Source organism: Paralichthys olivaceus, chromosome 6 (assembly GCF_024713975.1).
Source record: "Paralichthys olivaceus isolate ysfri-2021 chromosome 6, ASM2471397v2, whole genome shotgun sequence".
Classification (NCBI taxonomy): domain Eukaryota; kingdom Metazoa; phylum Chordata; class Actinopteri; order Pleuronectiformes; family Paralichthyidae; genus Paralichthys; species Paralichthys olivaceus.
Genome location: NC_091098.1, coordinates 4,852,240 through 4,874,979, shown reverse-complemented (window position 1 = coordinate 4,874,979; position 22,740 = coordinate 4,852,240). Strand labels below are relative to the sequence as shown.

The window sequence follows — 22,740 nt, the reverse complement described above, 5'->3', positions numbered from 1 at the left end:
GGATGATCAAAAAATCCTCAACAACGATTCGTTTTTACTGACGACCTCTCACATGCCAAAGCAGTAAATGAATGGAATGTTTCCCCTCAAAAATCTTATTTTGTATTCATGCTGTGAACATTCCAACCACAGATACACCAGTAAATGGATTTTACTGCTCAGGTCTACATGTATTGATATTCTGTTGGTGAACTCATATTTTAATAACCCAGGTTACAAGAGGAATAAATATTATAAATTCACAATTCAATACAGACTCAGGACCTATTCTCAAAATACAAATTAAGTTGAATGTGACTAAATGGAAATGACACCAATAGATATTGCAGTTTCTTGTTGAATTACAACAGACTCTTCCGATCTTCCAGGCCATCATTTTGTCCATGGTGGAAATTTAAAAGGGAGATGACAGATCACAAAAGAGAAAATCCTGTTTTGTGTTTCCTTTGTAGATCAGATTGGCAGTGAACACAGATCCTGTGTCAGAAAAAAAGAAGATTCTATCTCTCAAGCCTCCTTGTACCTCCTCCTCTCTCCTCGAGGCAGAAAAAAGGAGCTGTGTAATATCCTCCATGATGGCACAATAAATCAATTTCTGGGTTACACGAGAGGATTGATGAAAATAAAGGGAACAGCCATGTTCCACAAGTATATTCACAAAGATTAATGGCGGGCAGCTGTAAAGGGCTGATGAGGTAAAAAGCAAAAAGTGCATAATTGACATTGACAATATCTTTTTAAAATGCTGATGAATTATACGATTTGGGATATATGTCCATGATTTGATCATTTTATTCCAACATTAAATTAAATAACAACTGTAGCCAGTTAGTGTTTGAATGCTTTGCTCAAACAGTAGAGAGCCTATTTATCTTCTCCTCTGACACACTGCTCCCATAATTGTCCCATAACTGACCCCATTGCTCATATCCAAATAAACATCTATCTAAGTTTCAGCAGGGGATTATCCAAATGTTTGGATCACGCTGACATTGTTTAGACCCACGTCTCTGCTCAGGCTACACGCGGCGTGTCACTTGGTGTATTATTTCGAACTGAAACAATTGAAGAACACATCTGGCTACTGTCTGGTGTCGTCTGTTACATGCACAGAGCAGTGGAGCACCAATCAATCTCTGTAGTACTGAAGTCGTTTATGAATAACATGCAGGTTCCAGTGGGTGAGCAGACGAGCCACTGAAAACTGTGATCCATCCGTACAATGGTTCTGGCTCCAGATCAGTTTTAAGCCTCGACCTATGGGTAAATTCCAGAGAATTGGCCACGGAGTTTACCCAGAGTTTACCTTTCACACATGCACAACACAGCAGGGGTTTTTCAGCACGGCAGCAGCAAATCCTCTGCATTATTTAGGTGAGAGACGGAGCAGCCAGGTGCAGCAGACTGCTAACTCCGCTGCAGAGATCACGTGATCATGTTTACAGCACCCCGACACCGTCATCAGCTCCACAAACTCCCCTGACATCAGAGTCTTCTATGTGTATGACGCCACTTTTCCATCGGGAGATATTTGTCTTCTCATTTATGTGTCTGTCGTGCATTAGAAACAAATACAGGAATTAATAATCTATTTAGATGTTCACACTAATTCTAATCATTTTTTGTAAACCTCCACTAAACACTCAAAGTAAAACTCACCTAAACACTATGTACCATGCTATTGACAAATTAAGGCTAAATCAGGCTAACATTTGCAGCCTTTTAATCACCATTTCTCATAGCTAGGAAGTGTATTTTTGCTGTAGCAGGATAAAGTTGTAAACTATCAAAATAGGAATATGATTATATTTAAGAACTTTACAGTAAAGCCGCAACAATAATGCATTGAAAAAAATCACATTTAATCCCATCAGCCATTTTAGATTTGAAAGAACAAGCGTGAACACTGTGTGAAGTGAAGGATCAGTATGTTTCGTACACTAGTACTGGAACCATGTTGCTGAAAAGACGTCCTCTAAAAATATAATAAACTCAGAAGCTTCAGTGAATGTGCTCTGTTGCTGTCGAGCAGGACGGTGGAGATTTTTTGTTTCCCTGTGAGGCCAAAATTCCATTTATCACTTATTTCAGCTACTGCTGCTGTGAGGGTGGAAACACAACAGAGGCTCCGTTCCACCTCTGATCCAACAAGGCCTGGACGGCTACTTTGAAGAGGAAAACAATCACAGGATTAGCAGCTCTGCTATAGCCAGGAAAGATGTTTAAACCGAGAGTCCTGACTGTCACATCAAAGAGTTGAGTTTACTACATTGAGTTTCAGGAGACGTCAAGGGTTGTTTCAAGTTCCCAAAACAATTATTTACTCACTGGGCAGTTCTTGTGGTAGAGCTTAGCAACCACACAATTGTTTAATCCATATACTGCCGGCGAATGTGTGTAGACCGGCTCTCGTACTGCTCAATGGCCACTGTGTTTCACACGGATGACTAAGAGGGCAAAGTTCCCCCAAAAGTTCATAAATGATGTGACCAGTCGTTGTTTTCACCACCACTTCTTGTTCTTTGTTCCCATGTGCATTATAAAAGGAACCAAGACGACACAAAGCATCATTTACAATGCTGCAAGTTTCGAAAAACGAAAACACTTCTCAGAGTTCCATCAAGCTGAGGTCTCCCGGTGTGCACAGTTTGATCATTTACTTAAGCACAGCGGGCAGTTTTATATTACTGTTGTATTTATTGATCAACATTGTGTTGAATTGTGGCTCCAACTGCATTCTGGTAGTGAGGATTGGACGGAGAATGCTCAACTTTGCTGAACTGTGCATCAGCAAGGCAGGTGGTCTGATGAGACACCTTCTCTTTCATAGCGGTTGTTTTGAGTCTCACGTTGCATATACAGACTCACAGCTCGTTGTGCAGACATAAATAAAAGACCTGTTCTGAAGTCCCTCTTATAAACAAGGCAAGAAACAAACAGCTTGTTGTTCTCCTTTAAGCTTTTGGTTCTATTGATATGCATAAGGTCTGTCACAGTGCATGTAACCATCAATGCTAACAGACAAGGGTTAAAAAAGACACAAAATCAATCAGGAGACATGATGCTAACGCCTTCAAGCAGGGTTAGGCTGTGAAGTCACATTCCCTGGAGAGAACTCAGTACATAGGATGTAATGACAGAACCTGAATCTCCCCCAGTTGTGTAGGGAAACGCTTAATTCCTCCAGCAGCCGCAGGGAAAATGAACAGGAGCAGGAGCCTGTTGTTATCACATTGTGCAGCTTTTTCCTTTGGTCATGTGATTGCACTGACTTGCCTTGGACCTCAGGCCTGATGCAGGGTGGGTGAAGTCAAGTTCCCATCTCCTACCAGAGCCGCTATCAGCTAATGAAGGATTTGCTTCTGCTATAATTGTCAGAAACATTGTAGCTAGATTTCAAAGTCAGATCAGAACTTCTATGCACACATTGAAAAGCTATCACTAGTCTACAGTGTGTACGCACACACACACAAACATGAACATGTACACGAACACGTGCACAAATAAAGACCCATCAATTGTCATTTCACCTGCTGAGCTGCTGCGCTAGTGGAGAACGTTTGAAGCTGCAGTATGTGATTGCGTGTGAGAGTATAGACTCAGCCTCAGGGGTCATTTGGCTGAATGTGCTGTAGAATGTATATGTGTATATGATGCAGCAGGTCGGGTTTATAGAGGTGAAAGTTAAAACAGTATAATAGGGTTCCATCCATAGATCTGTCATGATATTCGACTGAAATTCTACTATAGCATAAATTGCTATGAAATGTGGTACAGACATTAATGAACTTGTCATCTAGCACCATTGTGTCAAGTGCTATTTAGCAGACACTGGCATGCTAACATGCTAAGATAAAATGGTAAGCATTATACTTATAAATGTCTGCATGTTACCAGAGTATGTTGGCATATAAATATTATTTTATAGTATTTATATGTACTGCTTGTATTTTTTTCTGAAACCTTTTTTGCTTCTAGTCCGATGGAGGAGTAATTTGCCTATTATTTATAATATTGTTTTTTTTGTCTGCCACAAAGCATCAAAATCTTTGGATCCGTTGGGAAAATATATTTTTTAAACATTGATTACGTCTGTATATTTCTAAAGTCCTCTCACAACTGCAAATATCAAAGGGATGAAATAATGAAATTAATGAATAATGATATTTTATAGGTTCAATTTTAATTAACAGAATAGCAATATTTCAGTTTATATAATCATAGTAACCACTGGTTTCATCACTGACAACACTGGTAAATATGCTACTTTAGCATTATGACATCAAAGACGTCGGAATTCTTAATTTCTTACAGTTGTTTAAAGGAAACATGAATAATCCCACTGATACTGACAGAACATGGATTTCCTCTAATTCTCCAAGCTGTTTGTATCACTGAGCAAGCAGTTGATCTATGCAGAGAGAATGGCTCACTGATAAAAGTGTTACTGGGATTAATTCATATTTACTGACTAGAAATAAGGCGGGACAGCTTTATGGTCAGTGGTGTTCAAATCACACATTTTTCAAAAGTTGAAATGAAAGCTGCAGAAATACTGATATCATATTTATCATACAAGTGAAATAAGTAAGATATAAAAACACCTAGTTTATGCATTAACAACTCCCCAAACATTGATTTGCCATTGTTTTGTTTAGCTCCTGTTATTTTTGTTGGCTGGACACAATTGAACAAATAAATGCAGTTGTTCTTGCTATTCTTTTTGTCATTGGGATCTGTTGATGGAACATAGTGAACCGTTGCACCAAAAACAAGTATTGAATGTAGAGATAAATAAGAATATCACTGTAAATGTGTTGAATTTAGCAACAATGTGCTAAAATATTTAGCCCAGATTATTAGTGACTCTAAATCAACTTCCAATAAAGGGTAAACATTAAGTTCAACCCAAACATTTGTAAATCTAAATTGATTTGACCCAGATCATTAGTAAATGTAAATATGCTTTCCTTGAGAAATTGATCGTGATTCACCAAATCCTACAAATGTTTTGGTTTAAATTCGGTTAATTTATTCAATACTTTTTAATTTAATTTGTAGCACTTAAAATCTACTCAATAATATCACATATCACTTTGTTTCCATAATTTTCTATGCAACACTTGGTCGCACTTTTTACAGTGCAGTTATAAGATGGTGAAAGACAAAAAATGATGGTAGGGAGAAAAGGCAAGTGGTCTGTAGGACATAACAAAAGCAACATGTCAACAAATTTGCTCAGTAATATCATATTTCTGCCCTGGATGAGCTCGGACTCATTCTGATGCACAAACATCAGGGCCCTGTGCAACCCCAGTGGAGACTCCTGCACAGCAGCAGAGCACTCAGTGCAACAGCTCCAGTCAGGCTCACATGTACACAAGCCCAAAGAAAGTCCACACAGTCGCAGCAGGATAAACCCACATCATATAAACTGTAAATGTACTGGAAACGTCTGACTGTCCACTGCATAGAGTTAACTCCACATTTAGTCACTTAAATCCTTCTACTTTGAAGAATTAAACCCAAATCCTCTTTCAAATTAAGTCCCTCAGCTCCTCGCCCTCATTCTGTGTGTGTGTGTGTGTGTGTGTGTGTGTGTGTGTGCGACTTCTTGAGCTGATCAGTCAAAGGTAGGATCAACATAAATATGGTCTCCATATTTAATAGAGAGACCATAGATTACTGCATTAACTGTCATGACTCTTTGCTGTGTATCAATGTGAGATGTCAGAAATAGAAACACGTTGAAAATAAAGAAATGCACATGACCACGTCTCGGCTCTCAGAGGGACACACGTGCATTTGCTGTTTAAACATTGTGGCTGCTGCTTCACAAAGACAGTTGTGTTGCACTTGGCACCACCTCACTCTGGGTGGGAGATAAGAGCCAGACGTTTCAGCTGAGGGACACATCATATGTGTGTCACCACCTTACAATGTGTGGAAAAAGCATGTGCTGTCACCGATGACCCATAACAGCAGGTGATGTTGTTAGTCACAGCACATGGTATGTTACTTACAGAGCTAATGTGCATACGAGCAGCCAACAGACTGGTTTTTCCATGGTAGGTATATGGACTGTACCTTTAGAGGAACTTTTTCACATGTTGGGTAACTCACTGCCGGACTGATGCGTGTCTGCTCAGGTAGGATTAGTCAGTCAAGCTGCATTTATGTGGGCAGTCACTTTGAACTGAAAGAATTTGAAAGAGTAACACTTTTGTAACCCCTGAGACTCTGCCCTTGAAGGTTCTCAGAGGTCGAAATAGTTTTCAGATGTTTCCATGCTGTATATTTCCCTTTGAGATTGACTGTCACACGTAAACACACACACACACACACACACACACATCTCTCTATGTAGTGTCACTCCCCGTTGTCAAAGCAGCAAGTGCATGGGGACCCTCCACAACAGCAGGTCACCTCCTGAACCAGTTTATGCACAGACACACACAAACACACACACAAACACACACACACACATTGTTGCAGGAGCGATTTCCTCTCTCCGTCCGCTACCTCCAGACTCTGCTGTGATTTATTTATTGTTCTCATCTTAACATTAAGAGGATAAAATAACAGGCTTATGGCATTTCTGTAGGCGAAGACCTCTAGTACGGGAAAATGTTTCCACCTGGGCTCACAAATGCCAATATTCTCAAAAGAGGCATTGAAAGATAAGTATTGTTAACCTTGGCACTGTTTCAATTAGGCATTGTCATGTATGAGCGATGGATGGACAAAAGAAGAGACGCACAGGGACAAAGAAGGGGAGAGTAACTCCAGGCATGGTGGACTCTGCTGCTGATGATGGGGGTTGTGATGATTACATAAAAGGCCGTCACAGATACTTTCCACACCAGGTAATGCTACATTCCCTTTTGCTTTTTACAGTCCAGCTCACATAATCATTTCTAATTTCAGAGAGCGCAAGTCACAACACCGAGGACTCTGATCACCTTCTCAGTCTATGTCAAGTATGTGCATTGTAAACAAAGCTGGGGAGATTGGCCTGATCATTCATACCAACTGCGACTTTCACAGCTACACCATTTGTCTTGGGGAGCACTGGGGACAGCCTATAAAATATAGCCTTTTTTTGTCAGAGAGGGCCGATGAGCTCAGAGTATTATGCAACTCTCTCAAATTTTCAATTGATTTACCCCTTCCGACAATCAAGGGGAAAAAATCGGTGCCAATTATCTGCCCAAATGATCCTGAGGGGTTTAAAAATGTTTTTCATGCTACCAATTGAGATGCAACCTCCCCAATCTCGAATCTTCTCCAACAGAAAATCGCAATAGCTAATGAGAGTCAGCTGCCCGGGAAGCATCTCCAACCAAATGTCCCAAACTTGTACAACTGTGATTCAAAACAACAATACATTTCCAAATCATCCTCCAGCTCGCTCTGCAAAATCTATAAACAATTCCGCCTTCTCAGCCATGACTACATCCATAGCTTTGTCTCTTTTTTGCTGTAAAACAGAACACACGCACCTCAGTCCTCCTCCATGTTGGTTTTTCCTCTGAAGTCGCATTTTATCACACAAGTTTTCCAGACTCCACTTCAGAAGGTGGTGGTAATGCACCTTTAAGTTGTTTGAAGAATCACATTTTCTTTGAGATACCAAGTCTCTGGAATCACACTATGAAATAGTTGCAGACAAACAGCAAGCGTTTGTCTGCAACATCCACATAATGATGATTTTATTACTGATTATTTTCTCTAAGGATGCATACCTTTTAGTTGGGATTCTTGTGAATCACAATTGTTTGTGTCTCTCATGTATAATCATTATTATTCACGTTACAGAGCCACAAGGTTTTCTAGGAAAATAAATTGCATCTATAAACCACCCAGAAGGTCATTTATCAACATTTCCAAATACTCTCACTCTTGCAAACATCTGGATGAAAAATGAATCATTCTGCTGCACAGTGACGCGATTCAACACTTTTGTCAAGGTGCAAATGTTTCTATTAATACTTCAGGCAGAAATGAAAAATCATACATTTTTTAACATAATATATAATAAAATGATGCAAGAGAAAAGATGAATATTATCGTCCAAGAGAAATAAAATCATACAGATTGAAGAGATGACTTTATTTTCAATCAGTGTACACCTATATAAACCTGATTGTGAACACTTAGTCTCATCCGTCTGTCTGAATGTGGAACACATTTCGTGAACCATTCATCTGTTCGGCCTCACACTTGGCATGTGTATGGTAAATTGCTATAGAAAGTGCAGTGTCAGTGGGGGTGGGGCAGTGTTCCTTCAGTCTGAGGACCGAGTTGAACACGTCTGCTACATCTGTGGATAAACAGCACTGATCGGAATATGGGTCAGAATCAGTGCAAGATTATTTGGATAATTGGACTATTTTTATTTCCCCATATTGGACTGACAGACATTCAAGGGAGTTGCAGGTGCTGATCTCAATTATGGCAACAACATTCATATAATCACTTCCTCTTTAGCAAGTTGTCTTCAAAGTAAAAGCACAACATTGCTTCATTGCTCTTGCAGTTAATATGGCAGAGTGAAATTGCAGAGGTTTTATTTTGAAAAGTTGTGAACTTGGTCGCTTAACAGACATCTGAAATAGCCAAAATGCAATGTATGAAAAAAACACCAGCTAAGTAAAACTTTCAAAGTTGTGTTTAATTTAAATGACTAAACATTGATGATAAAATCTTCACTGAAGATTATCCAGGTATATGAACAACATCACTCGTCACCATAGACTGTTAAAAAAAAAAGTGACATTATATTGTTTGTATTGTAAAACTGTTTGAGGAGGACTCACTAATGACAAGGGATAATTCTGAAGTCGCTCCAGAGCTTTAACACAGGACAAGAGAACTAGAATTAAGAACAAGCACTACACTAATTATAAATTGAGATAGTTAACTGCATGTTATTTCTGGCTGCCACCTTTGTTTGGATATGGAAGCAGAGTCACAACTTAGGAAATAGGCCTCTTTTTTCGTTTAATGTATTTCATCCAGAGGGATAGAAGAGGATCTGGAAATACACTCACATCAAGTGTGAGAGGGGAACATAAACTGGCGTCAGAGAGGACTGTAAAACCAAGTGACCCAAAGATATTCACTTTTACCACAAGGTAATAAACCAATGAACAAATTCAAGGAGCTGAAACCATCAAATCTTTTTTTTTTCTTGAAAGATAGCTTAATATACATATTCATTGTATCTAAATACAGAAACGGATTACTGAGTATTCATCTCTACCTGCACCTCATATAAAAAGGAACCAGTTCCTTTCAGAAAACCTCCCACCTGTGGCGCCCTGCCTGCAGCTGGAACTTTGCGCACTCTTCGCGTCAGTCCCTGATGTTTTCCCTTTGGTTTCAGTGGTTTTATTATATTAAAAACCCAGATCGTTTCCTATGCGTTCAGCATGTTGTCTGAATAATTAAGGGAGTCTACCTCGTTCATTTGTTGGAAGAAATGGAGTTGAAATGAAACGGAATTACTCATAGTTCGCTGGTTTGATTTATGTTAATACACCGAATTAAAGCTTACAAAACTTAATCAAATCAACGTTAGGTGTGCGCAGAATTAGATTTGGTTTATTTTAATAGTTACCGATGAAAATCAACAGATGTCCATGCGCAAAAATCGAGTTGTGGAGACAAATTTCACGCTTAAAGCTGCATAAACGCCTATGAGGCACTAAAACACAAGTGGAAAACCACTTTCACCAACTCCTACCTGCCTACTTGTTGTGGCTGGAGACCCCCAGAGCCTTAACATTTTACACCTGAAACCGTATTGGTGCGTAAAGAGCAGCCGAGGAGACGTGTGCGTAAAACCTCGAAACAAACTAGAGATATGACTTTCCTCCACTCACCTGCAGAACAGACTTCATGGTGAGAAGGGAGACGATAGCGGTGCATATCTTCTCGCCTTTACGCATCACCTGGCCCATGGTGAACAGCATCGGTGTGGCGAGCGCGAAGGATGCGAGCCACATGGCGCTGATCAGCTTCTTGGTGCGGCTGCGGGACATGATGCTCTTGGCTTTGAACGGATGGCAGATGGCCATGTAGCGCTCCACGCTCAGACTTGCGATGTTTAGCGCGGTGGCGTAGGAGCAGCTGTCCCGGAGGAAGTAGTAGCCCCTGCACACCGCGTCCCCGAATACCCACGGGTGATGGAACCATATGAAGTTATAGAGCTCGATGGGCATGGAGAGGACGAGGATCAGCAGGTCGGACACGGCGAGGCTGGCCAGGTGGTAGTGCACGGTGCTCTGGAGGTTCTGCAGGGTCTTTTTGGTCAGCAGTGTGTACAGGGTGATGGAGTTCCCCAGAGAGCCCACAGTGAACAGAGCTACGTAGAGAACAGTGACTATCACCTTGGAGTAAACGTCCGTGTTTACTTCCAGATCTTCCTCCTCCGTTTTGGAAGCGTTGGAGCTGTTGTCAAATCGAGACAGTGAAATATTCCCAAAGAGTCTGTGCGCCAGCGCGCCCCAGCCGGCCAGATCGCGCTCCGGGAGCGTGAAGTTTAAATCCATCTGAGCCTTTATGTGTGGAAGCGTAGGAACTGAAAATATGAAGGAGTAGGCATCTGACGATTTTCACTGGGTCATCAACAGGAGTGAAACGGGTTCAGTGTCTGGAAGTCGGAGGAGAGCAGCTTTAATACTTGGCACGACAGGAGGCGTGCTCGCTATTGGCGCTGCTTCGATGACGTCCAGCCATTCAGTGAGTGGAGCCCTTGTCATTTTGTCCCTTCATGTTTTACCTTGGAAACCAAGAATAACGATGTCCAACAAATCGAACATCTGTCCCTCTCCCTCTGTCCACTTCCTCCTCCTCCCCCGCCACAAATGCAGAAGTGCATATAGAGAAATGATTTTCAGTGACAGCTGGAGACTACAGTACAGTACAGTATAATAACTCGTGCCCAAGGCTACAGTGTCTTCAGTGCTGATGTTCCAGTGTCAGTATGGAGAAGTATTGTCACTGGGCAGACAGAGTATGTATTTGTTTACATGCTGTAGTATAACTGTCCATTTCCATGGCAAACGTGTGTTTTAGGATCCACAAATAAAAACGAGATCAATGAATGTGATGATGATGATGATGATGAGATTCTCCTCTGAACCACGTAAGGTTTAGAATGAACATAACTGGCTAATTCTGATGAATAAATCTTAATTGTTATTTACTCTGTGGTCTACTGCTACGTATGTCTTTACATTTGTATCTGGGTAAATAAGAGGTACACAGGATTCATGAAGGAGTCACATCAACCGGACTTATATGGTTAGCATGAGTCACAGAAGACATGTCTTGCTCACGTTATATTTGCAGCGGAACATCAGGGGCCTGTACTACAAAGCAGGATTTGCGGTTACCAGGGTAACTTCAGGTGTAAATCTGCATTTTCAGTCCCACACAGCTAATTCACTTCTCGTAAATCACCATGATGTATTATGCTGAGCGGCTAACCTGTAGGATAAGAGATAAGAGTTTAAACCGTATAATTGTGCCGCCCACTGATCAAGCAGTGCTTTTGAAACCACCGTTCATAGAGGAGCTGGTGTGGATTGTTTGAGTCTACGAGGAGGACGAGGGTCTTCAGAGACCAGCAAAATCTTTTCACCAGCTCTGATGAGTGTCTTTATTAAAGATATAGATCTCATCAGAGGGAATAATAAACCCTTGTCAGCTGCTGGAGCCGAACGTAACCAACCTGACACGTAGCAGCAATGTGCTCCCAGTGCCACAGACTGCTTGCATTGATCTAGGGTTCTTTGCTTGTGTGAGTTACTTGTTCCCTGCGGGTGATTACTTTTGCTCCCAGAAGAGCTTGAACCTGCCGGGGCTGCACCTGAAAGAATAAGACTGACTGTCATACAAGGAGAGTACATGGAACTAATCCATCAATGTTATGGAAGCACAGATTGATTTATAGTCGGATCCACTCTTGCCGATCAGACATTTTACTCTAAAAACAATCAGTGAGTTTTTCCAGCTTTACTTCCTGCCTTGAGCAGCTTTACCAGTGTTTTTTTGAATCTGGATAATGTGTTTGTTCTCCTCATATTTTTCTATTATCCTTGTTTGTGAAATATACGGCTCTGCTCATTTGTCCATGTCACTATTTCAACATTTCATGTCAAATGTCAACATTTTACAAATATTTTGAGATTTATAAGCTAAAGACAAATTTGACTGTATTTATCTGGAAATTGTCATATTTTGGCCACAAAAGAAAATGTGACTTTCAACCTTCAGTGATTATTTGGATAGACATATATATACATATTTATACATAATCATACTTTGCTCATGTCTCTAATTTTACTCTATAATGCACCACATAATTGTCACCAGATAAAACTTTGACACTGGATACACATTTAAAATCAGCAATTGACTTCTTACCAAAGTCACTCAACATGGAAGTACAGTACATACAGTATTAAAAGTTGAGGGTGCACCACTTTAATGTAATTTTGCCATGTTTGAAGAATATACATGTTATATTTCAGTCATGTACCAGTGTTTGTAACAGGGTTACAAATATAACAGTCCAGAAAAAACATGAATGAATTACACAGCTGGCACTTGGCTTAGGCAGTCCCACAAATATAATTGGACCGTGAGACTAACAATTTAAATTCCTTTATTTATTTATTTTAACCTGACAGTAGCAATGTAAGACACATCGTCCCTTTGACCGAAACACTGAAGCTCTGCTATCTGATCTGAATTCCTCATTTGTAGTAATTTCCTTTTGCAGCTTAAAGCAAACAAGCCTGACCCAGAAAATATACAGTTAATGTAGACATCTGAAAGGAATGAAAGGGGAAACTAAATGTGCCTAAACTACAGACTAAAAAAAAAATAGCAACTTTTTTCAGAAACAAATCATTGCAAGCAAAAAACAAACAACTTAAAATTGGCTTCGATATACATTCCACTTCCCAACACATGAGACGTGCTGCCCCTTTCAACAAACAGCTGTATTAAAAGTAAAGTAACTGTAATGACTAATTGTATTTATTTTGCCTGGATTAACTGCTACTGGTGCATCTATCATTTTTCTAAATAAGGGGCCACAATTCATACAGAGGGGCGATTATATGTCCATCATCCATGTTTACTGTTAGCTCATTAACCAAATTTTGAAGTTACAAATTTACTAGGAAATAAAATAGTTTTTGTCAAGGAACTACCTGTAGTGACTACCTCATCAAACCTACTCAGATTTAGCAATCAGAGGAAAAAAATCTGTACCATTCGTGAAGTTGTACTATTGTGTTTGTTTGTTTTTTGGTTGACCTTGTCTTCATTCCATTTACAGGTTTCTTAAATAATGTTGAGATCTGCTGAAAACTGTGGAGATGACTCCTATACCTTACTGCTCCTGCCTTGCTGGTTTGTCCACCCAAGTTATTGTTGATTGTGGGTTGACAACAAAACTGCAAAATTAAATGCAATCACAATGCATCCCCGATAACAATACCTCCCCAATGAAATTATAGTTGTATTTACACATGTACTTTGGTTAAGCCCTATCTGACTTTAATTTGATCACCTAAAATGCATTAATGCAAGGTGTAAATGTGGCACAAATGACACTCAAGACCATGATTTGATCTTGACACTGGTGAGGTTGAGAGAAGACAGGATGAAACTGTGTGGCCTATGGCAGCTCAGCCAATTAAAAAGTATAAAAAGCTGGTGCAGCCTAGAACCCCAAACAAAAGAACCCCAACCAAATTAAAGGTTTTTCTTTTAAAACGAATTAAGTGTCGAAGTCCAGTCTTGTCCCCAGCTGGTGAAAACTTTGGTGCAATGTGGGAGTCTATCATGGTGTCCTTTTCCTTTGACCTCACAACCTGCTCCTGGGTCTATTATTGCAGAAGGGACATGAGCTCCTACCCACCTGTGCCACCACACCCTTTCCCACTTTGCTGATTGCTGCTTCAGGTTTGGCCAGTGTCTGTTTCGTTCAGGGTCATTACGAAAAACACTGCATGCAAGCAAGAATTATAAGAAGACAACAATAAGAAGCGATGGACAAAAAATCATTAAGACAACAGTTTTTAACATGCAGCAAATAAAAAGTCCTATCATGCACGAGGCCCTGTAACACTTCTCGTCTCAACAGCGATGACGAGGAGGGCCCTGCTGAGCCCGTCACATCCCGATTAAACAATAAGAGCTTGTCCTTCATGGTATTCATCCCCATCTGAGAGCAGAGGCGGGCTGTCGATGTTGATGGACCGAGGAAATGTCTCAGCTAACTGACTGCTTATTAGGACTTGATTATTAATGGCAGTTTGGTTAAAAAACAATAAAATGATTGGCATGTTATTCTAGGATTATTTAAGTTTCAGAATTGGCCAGCTTTTTCCCAAGAAGTAATGTGGCACTGATAAAGCAGGCTATAACACCTGCTACTTGTTGTCATTCTTTTTCAGTGTTTGTGTAGATGCAACAATATGTTCGCTGTTGACTAAAATGAAAGAGACAAGGAGCAGCTTTTCATTTTAAATGCAAAGATTATTGCACATCTTAATGTGGAGTTAAGACAACATCCCTACAACCCAAATTTCTGCCTGCAGCAAAAACCCATTTAATTTCATTTGACTTTAAAATCTCTGTTTGCATCACCAAGAGGGAGAGAGTTCACTTGCACAGAGGGGCAACAGACTGCTCTAAAGAGTCTAACAACTTTACACACAAATGGTGTTCATTTATTGCTAAAAAAGTTAAAATCCCTTCATTAATAGCTAAGAGCTCTCTGATCAAGGCAGGCTAAGAAAGGGCTTAATCAAGAGAAACATTTGGTGCACGGAGATTGAGAATCCTGTCACCTGCAAAGTTCATTAAAGCTTCCTTGTTCAACTTCCAAGGGTTTTTGCATAAAAAAGGGTAAGATACTTTCATTACTGCAGATTATATCTCCCTGTGGTTATTCATTATGTATACAGCAGTTAAAACAAGTGAATGATTGCAGTGAAAGTTTAAGCACTGACTGAGAGGCCAGCAACCTCCGGTTCTGATGTAAATGCCATGAATGGGAGTCCAATAATAACCCATTAGTCCCAGTGCTCTTGTCCAGGAGGTGGTTACTTCCACGCTACAACATTTTAGGGACATTGAATCATATCACTTTTGGAAACTTCAGGGCTGGAGGAACAGGAAGAGACAGGGGCCACATCTGCAACACAGATATACACAACATAGATAGACACAAGGGGAACAACAGGAAAACACAGGGAAAGCTGAGGTCACGGCCATGGCCATAATATATATTCTCTTACACGGTGCTGTGACCATGTGGTGGTAGATAGTGAGGATAGAATTCAATTCACAGAACATCAGACATAGTATGGGATCTCTTTATTGTCTTTGGGTAATATTATTTTACTTAACAGTGGAAAAAGAAAATTAAAGCCACAAATTAATTTCATATTTCATGGGCATAAAAAGCACCTTGTGTCTGGCAGTTACTCATATGATACATTCTCCAAGAAAATGTGTAGAATACAGGTATTATGCTATTTCTCTCTGTGGTTGATATAGCAGTATGGCTAACTTAATCCCCTCATGATTTCAGATTAAAAGCTAATTTATTGTCATAGTTTATTGTCACAGACGATAAAGTAATGAGGACTGAGACGTGGATCTGAACCTGTATGGGTCTCGGTCCCTACGGCTCAGGTGGACACATGAAGACTGCTAAGCTTAACTTATCAAGTTAACAACAAGCAGCATGTTAGCACCAAACAATTATGATTTTCCTGACCTGCCAGAACTTAGGGAATGTGGTGAGACATACTGTTACATTACGGATTACAGATACAGAAAGAAACACAAAGCCAGATTTGAACAGGCAATCGCAGCCGTTTTATTGTTGAGAGCATGTGATGGAAACAAACAATTCCACAAAGAAAACCAGACGAGGAGAAACAAAGGGAGCAGAGCTGAGGGTGACAACAAATCATAAAATAAACAAAACCAAAACCAACTTTCCTAACACACTTAGAGATGAGAATAGATGGAGATGGACGCAGACAGCGAAAGACCGAGGTGCCAACGCAAAAAGGAGGTGTGGGGGCAGCAATCCTCTGAGGGAATCCCCCACAGAGGCGGATGTTGTCAGACTCGATTGCAAGCTCTCACAGCACAGTCATTGTTACACAAACATAGCAGGTCACGCCAGATGAATGTATCAAACTTTCATCCAAGAGACCAGGGTTTAAATCTGTCGTTATTTCATCTTTTCCCTGAATGAACACAGGCAGGACTGGTGAAGGGACAGACAGGGGCAGCAAACACTCTTTTTTCTCACCGATGTGGCTGCATACTCTTAAATGCTAGTCTGACTTTGATTCACAAAATCGCCTTGAAAATACCTCCCCCTTTCTCACTCTCCTTTCACAGCCTCTATATTGATGGGGGGATGATACATAAAAAACCCCAGCAAATTGCCAATTAGTTTAACAGATCAGCACCACTGTGCATCTCAGTGTGCTCTGAAGCGATGTAATCTTAAATCTGAGAAAGGTCCTGCACATATGCTTCTGTGGTGGAATGGTTGTTGCTGCTCCTTCTATATGTGTCCCTCAGTCCACCTGATGTTTCAGCTTTACGAATGGTTCAATCACTACATAATTGATTAACCAGGGACTGTCTTGTGGTCAAGAAATGATAAGAAGGCCAACCACTGAGAGATCCCCCCCCCTTCATGAGAATCTCTGTGTTTCCACAATATTGATTTATCCAACAGTTGTGCATGTCCTGAATAGTGGGTTTCATATTTCATACACGTAGGAAGCCCAAAGGTTGTATTGATTCAAGTGTGTTGTGAAATTGGATGACATAGAGCAGAGATGGGGTGTAAAGAAATGTCAAAGTTGGAGCTGATGCATATGGAAAGGTAAGGGTTTAGGGTCATTTGTTAATATATACAGCATAATATAGTTTACAGTTCATCAGTGGATTCTTAAACACATTTCAATGAAAAACAAACAGGCTGCAAATTTGACAGGACAGATTCTGGGAGGCACAGGAAATTATGAGAGGAGCAATTACTGTCAGGACAGGGGGGAATCCTCAGTCTGCTCTAGTTCCTAAAGTGCTTCATGCATTAAAAAAAATAAATCACATTAGCCTAGAACTCATGTTGTGAGTATAGACAATGTTAGCATCCAGGAAAAATATTAGTGAATCACATCTGTGGGGAACATTTTCTCAGTAGAAAACATATGAGACTAAACATTACTTTACTGTCACTAACAATGGTGAGCCATGTCAGATATACAGTAGTTACATCACTGTAAGCCCTTCATTAGCCTTCCCTTCAAAAAATCAAGCCCTAAATAAAAAAGAATGAGATCATTTCTTCATCAATCAAATGTTGTTTGTATTGCCCATATTCACAAATCACAATTTGTCTCATAAGGCTTAACAAGGAGTGACATCCTCGGTCCTTAACCTCAACAAGAGTGAGGAAAAATGACCAAAAACCCCGAACAGGGGAAATCAAAATGTAGAAACATCAGAGAGAGCCACATGTGAGGGTCCCTTCTCCAGGATTGTGGAAAAGTGCAACATGTGCCATGTGTAACTGAGAACATCAACAAAATAACAGTATTCACATAATTAATTAAAAGAAACAGTTTGTTAGATAATGGAAAAGTGTGTTAGTGTATTTGTACTGCATGATTTTGGCACAATTGAGATTTGACTTCCTTATTTGATTATAAGTCTTGTCTATAGTATTTTTTAGTCAATATATGTGCTTTGACATGATTTGTTTAAAATACATTCAGGACTTTTTCTCTGTCAGTTTGTGAGGTTTTGGCTTAATGTGCTGCTTAGTTCATGTTGTGTGGGTTAGGGTTAGGGTTAGGTTACGTCCATAGTGCTACATTTTCACTCTGTATCCGTTTTAACCTCCATCCATACTAACACAACAGAAAACGCACATCATGTGACCAGTCACACAAGGGCCTATTTCTACATCCTTGGAGAATTGTCCCCCTCATTATCATTGCAAAGATAACTATAGAAGTTAAAATAGTACAATGAAAGCACCTGTGCTAGTTATAGATGCAACAGAAAGGCTTTTTTAGTTTGGTTTGGTCCTCTTACACACACACACACACACACACACACACACACAAACACACACACGCTCTCTCCCAAAGCAATGTGATCTCACTGGTTTCTGACCTCATAGGTCGCAGCTCTGCAAAAAACCTGTGGTAAACATGTAATAAACATGTGTGTGTCAGACATGTTGCTTTATATCTACCATTTAATAAAAGAAAAACACATTGACTTTTAACCACAGTGCATCTGTTTTGCAGTTTTACCTCACGGTTGAATCTTGACCTTGGTATATGCAATCAACTGATTTTCAAGTGTTTCGGTTTGTTTAAAAAAACAAGACAGAATGCTTGTTACTCTAAAACACTTTTGTCAAACAAAAAGTGTTTTTTTCATATGTAGATGATATTATTGTAATATTTTTATAATGTTTATGATGAACTGACCCAAAATAATAAGAGTCCTACTCACAAAATAGTACCTCATTTTTCTTACTGCATTACGCCACAATTACAATATACTGTACGTTCAGTGTCTGGTCAGTTTGATAATGTTCTGGACTTTACATCACTTATGTTACGTAATAAGTGAACTAATGACAGTGAAGAGATGCTCCTCAACAAAAGCCCAATGTCAGGACAGTGCAGAGCTCTGTGATGTGAATATGTGGGATTAAATATCCGCTTTAAAAAATGGAAGTCATTTAGTAAGTATATCTGTGTTTTATAATCACATCAATAACATTGTCACAGAGCTGAATAATGTATGCGCTAAATAATGAAAAGTATCACAGGGAAATGCTGCGTGTACATTATCTTTCTCAATCGGGCTTTTAAATAGTAATAATAATGACATTTCATTATAATCTCATCGATATTTATACCATTTGTGAATGATTTGTTAATCTAAATGAGCCATAGATTGTGTCTCTTATTTTATTTATTGCATACGTTTATGCAGAATGCTGTATGGGATCAATGTCTGACTTCATAGTGACATCATCTTACCATATTACCATAACTTATGACTCGTGTCTATAGTCCTGATGCAGAGATACACAGATAATTGCTTTGTTTTTTTCAACAATGTATAGAGTCATTTTCTGACATGATGTCACTTATATGACCGGGAATCATGTTCTGATTAGTTCTTTTACTTGTGGTGATTATTTGTTTTTCTGACCATATTTCTGTTGATTCTGACCTTTGTTCTTTCTCCAGCAGGGCATGTGTGTGGCAGGGGGCATGCTTCAACTCACCTCACCAACCTGCCCATAAAAGCCTGGTCTTCACTCCACTGCTCTGCCAGATAATTCCGTCTCATTCAATAGTTGCTGTGCGTGTTTGCTTCCTGTGAATCTTCTGTGTTCCTGTTTTCTTTTTTGAAATACCTTGCCAGGTATCCTGTGTGCCTTGCTAATGGCCTACATTGTGTCTTCAGTGCATTCTATTTTCCTCCATGTGCTCAGCACTCGTGTCGTCCCTGGAATTCCACCAGCCAGCCTGCTCTCTGCCTCCACTGCCTGCTCTTTGTTGCTTTTATGGAGCAATTAACTTTACTTATCTACTAACCTGTATCAGTTTTTGCTTTGGGGTCTGAACAAAATCAAGACTTAACAGCACACACAGAAGACCGCTTGAAAGTAGTTTCTCGAGGTACAGAATCAGAGATGTTCTACTCAGAGGTCTCTCACATAAAAAGACAGAATAGGTTGAAACTGACCAGTCTGTCATAGAACTGTGTGGTTATTTCGGAGAAGCCTGGTGTCATTTTCATGGTATTTAATGAAAACAGAGTGGATTCTCATGTGTAATAGCATTGTGCTCTGGTGCGGTGCATTTATCATCATATGTGTCCTGCTGCCTTCAGATGACTGCAGGGATTTAATGAACTGGAGGAGAATTTTACATGTAAAAAGAAGCTGTGGACAAGTCATATTGGAAAAAAGCATATTTTTAGTGCTTGTGTGTGTTGTGCTGATGCTGTGCGTCATGTTGTTCAAGTTACTGTCATAGTGGAGTTGGGCTAAGTGCTCAGGCAGGTGTGTCACCAGTTTGCTGTGCTCTATAGTGGTGTTTTGCATTGCATGAGTTTTTATTCAAGAGCGTGGTCAGTTTGAGAATGAAATTGAGTAATTTCTCCTCTCTCCTTTTGTGCAACAAGTCTGTTAAAATTCCCTCAACCAATGGAAAGCCAGGTGTTGATGAATTAAATTGTCCCCCCTTAGGTGGGGGAGTGTTAGCTTCACGTCTGTGAGTCTGCTACGGCAGATACTTTAACTGGGGTAAAGAAAACTACAATTCATACAATTTAGATGAAACGAACTAGTGAAAACATCATGAGGATTATTCTACATTAAATCTCTACCACTAGTTCCCCTTCACCTAAATCTTACACACTGGATCTTTAAGTCTCAATATGCATTCCTAAACCACATTGTGTCCTTACGTCTTGACACTGGTGTAATCACAAAAGAATTAAAGGTGATGCCTATCTGTCTGGGGCATCTGAGTTAGATATGAAGTCCCTGAGCATAGACACTACAATGTACTGCTAGTGAGCCCTTTATCTATGACCTGACTTGGGTACTACTTGGACAGAGAAGGGAGTATCTGTGGAATTAGACAGGCACTATTCTCCTAATGGTGTACAGATAAAGTTGTGGCAAACAGCCTGAGATGAAGTTGTTGCTTTTCAGCATTTTATTACCTTTATACATACATATGTGAGCAAACATAAATGATCATGTGTAACTCCTGCTGCCTTTTGAATCCAGGAAAAGTTGATTGGCCATATATAGTCTCAGCTGTGCCAGTCCCCTTGTCACCTCCACAATGGTGATGCACTATATACATAATATATAGTGGCATATACAGGAATGTGTTGAGGGATTTGTCCTCCATCTTTATTGTAATACTAGCTCCCTGTCAGTGTGCTCGGAGAAAAAAAACACTTTTGTGAGGCAGGAGTACAGAAGATCACTGGTCAACATGGATCGGCAAAATCAAGGATCAGTCAAGTTTTTTTACATTATGGAACAGTGATTCTACAGCATCTATACAAAAACAGATAGATGACGCCCTGTTTCTGTTTCCTTTCTTTAATGATTACAGCAAAAAGCAAAAGTTACCAAAACATCTTCTTCACTACACCTGCTATTCTATTGGTCGGGAATGTTGACAGACATCTTGCTGACAAAAAGAGCACATTAATATTTACTTCTAGGTTTTAGTAATAGTATATTAGTGTTTATATTTCATCTGCCAATTCCAATTTCCATGAAACATGAGGATTCAGAAACTAATTCCATCACAACTTCAAAGACTCATTGCTGCAGCTTTGGCTCATATTAATATAGCAGGTGTGATGATGAAGTTATTTACTTTTGTTTGTTTTTAACTTCATGGTTGATCCATCTAAAAAATAATTGCCACTCCTTCTAGTAGCTGAAGACAACCTTACTCACTTCAGCTACTTCTGATGACTTTGTATTTATGTTAACATCCTCCCTGCACTCAGCAGTGACAGCTACAGTTAGTGTCTCTCTCCAAGCTCAGCTGTAAATGACCTTCATACTCTCAGAACACAGACCATACCTTCATTTGTCTATATTATTCTTTATCGTGGCATTAACAACATCCTATTTTTGTTTCCCTCCACTACTGCATTCACTTGGTGTAAAACGTTTGCTGAAAATATTTCATTACCACACTAATACAACAAAAGTGGTGGGAAGTGCACTGTTGAAGAAAATTACTTTTCATTTCTGTCATATAAAATCTATTTGTGGGTCATTCTGCTGAAGTACTTGCTATTTCAGGAACAAGTCTACTACTGCCTGACTGAAATGTCCATGTCTATTTTATTGTTTGTATTTTCTTAAAAGGTGAAAATATAACAGGAAAAAGTGCTATGCAAGGACCAATCAATCACAGGCACACAAATGGGTTTTGTATTGTGATGTCGGCTCATGACTCATTAACAGTGTTGTTGAAGAAATAATGCATTTAATGAAGAAAATAAATGGATCATGCAAAAACACAAGTTATAACAAAGAGGACAACCATCAACAAGAACAAACTTGTTCAGAATTCTGTTCTTGGCTCCTGCAACACCTCGCAACAGAGCACACACATATTGAAATAAATGATCAGCCTTTTGAATGATGCTGAAACACAGACTGTAACCTCTTTAATATAAAAAACGCCCTAAGGTCGCTGACCACAGATCACATTAATATAAACCAACTACAAGGGTAGCAGCTAATGCTTTAACAGTGGCTGGTTTAACTATCAAAAGGGCAATAACTTTTGTGCAGTGGAATGATCAATACATCATTAGTAATGGATTAACTTAATTAAACAATTAGATAAAACTATACTATATAATACTATATATATAAAGAATAATTGGTTTGCACAAATTTTCTTAGAGAGATTTTAATTTTATTTGTATAGCGCTATTACAGCCACAAATAGAAGATGTAATATGTGGCTCAACATTGTAGCCACAACATAAAATGAGGACACCAACCGAGTACTGAGGTCAAACAGAAGATAAACTATGGGAGTCTGGATGTTTGGCCAGCATGAGCAACTCTGGGCCAGTGCACAGGGAACG

At 39.6% G+C, this 22,740-nt stretch overlaps 1 protein-coding gene across 1 annotated transcript in view; it reads right to left on the bottom strand.

The window, feature by feature from the left end:
- Window positions 1-11,089, bottom strand: part of ntsr1 (neurotensin receptor 1 (high affinity)) — a 49,674-nt gene extending 38,585 nt beyond the window's left edge. The window contains exon 1 of the mRNA XM_020089022.2: window positions 9,888-11,089. Coding sequence (XP_019944581.1) covers window positions 9,888-10,556 — 669 coding nt within the window. The 5' untranslated portion in view covers window positions 10,557-11,089. The remainder of the gene's footprint in view (window positions 1-9,887) is intronic.
- Window positions 11,090-22,740: the final 11,651 nt, after the last annotated feature.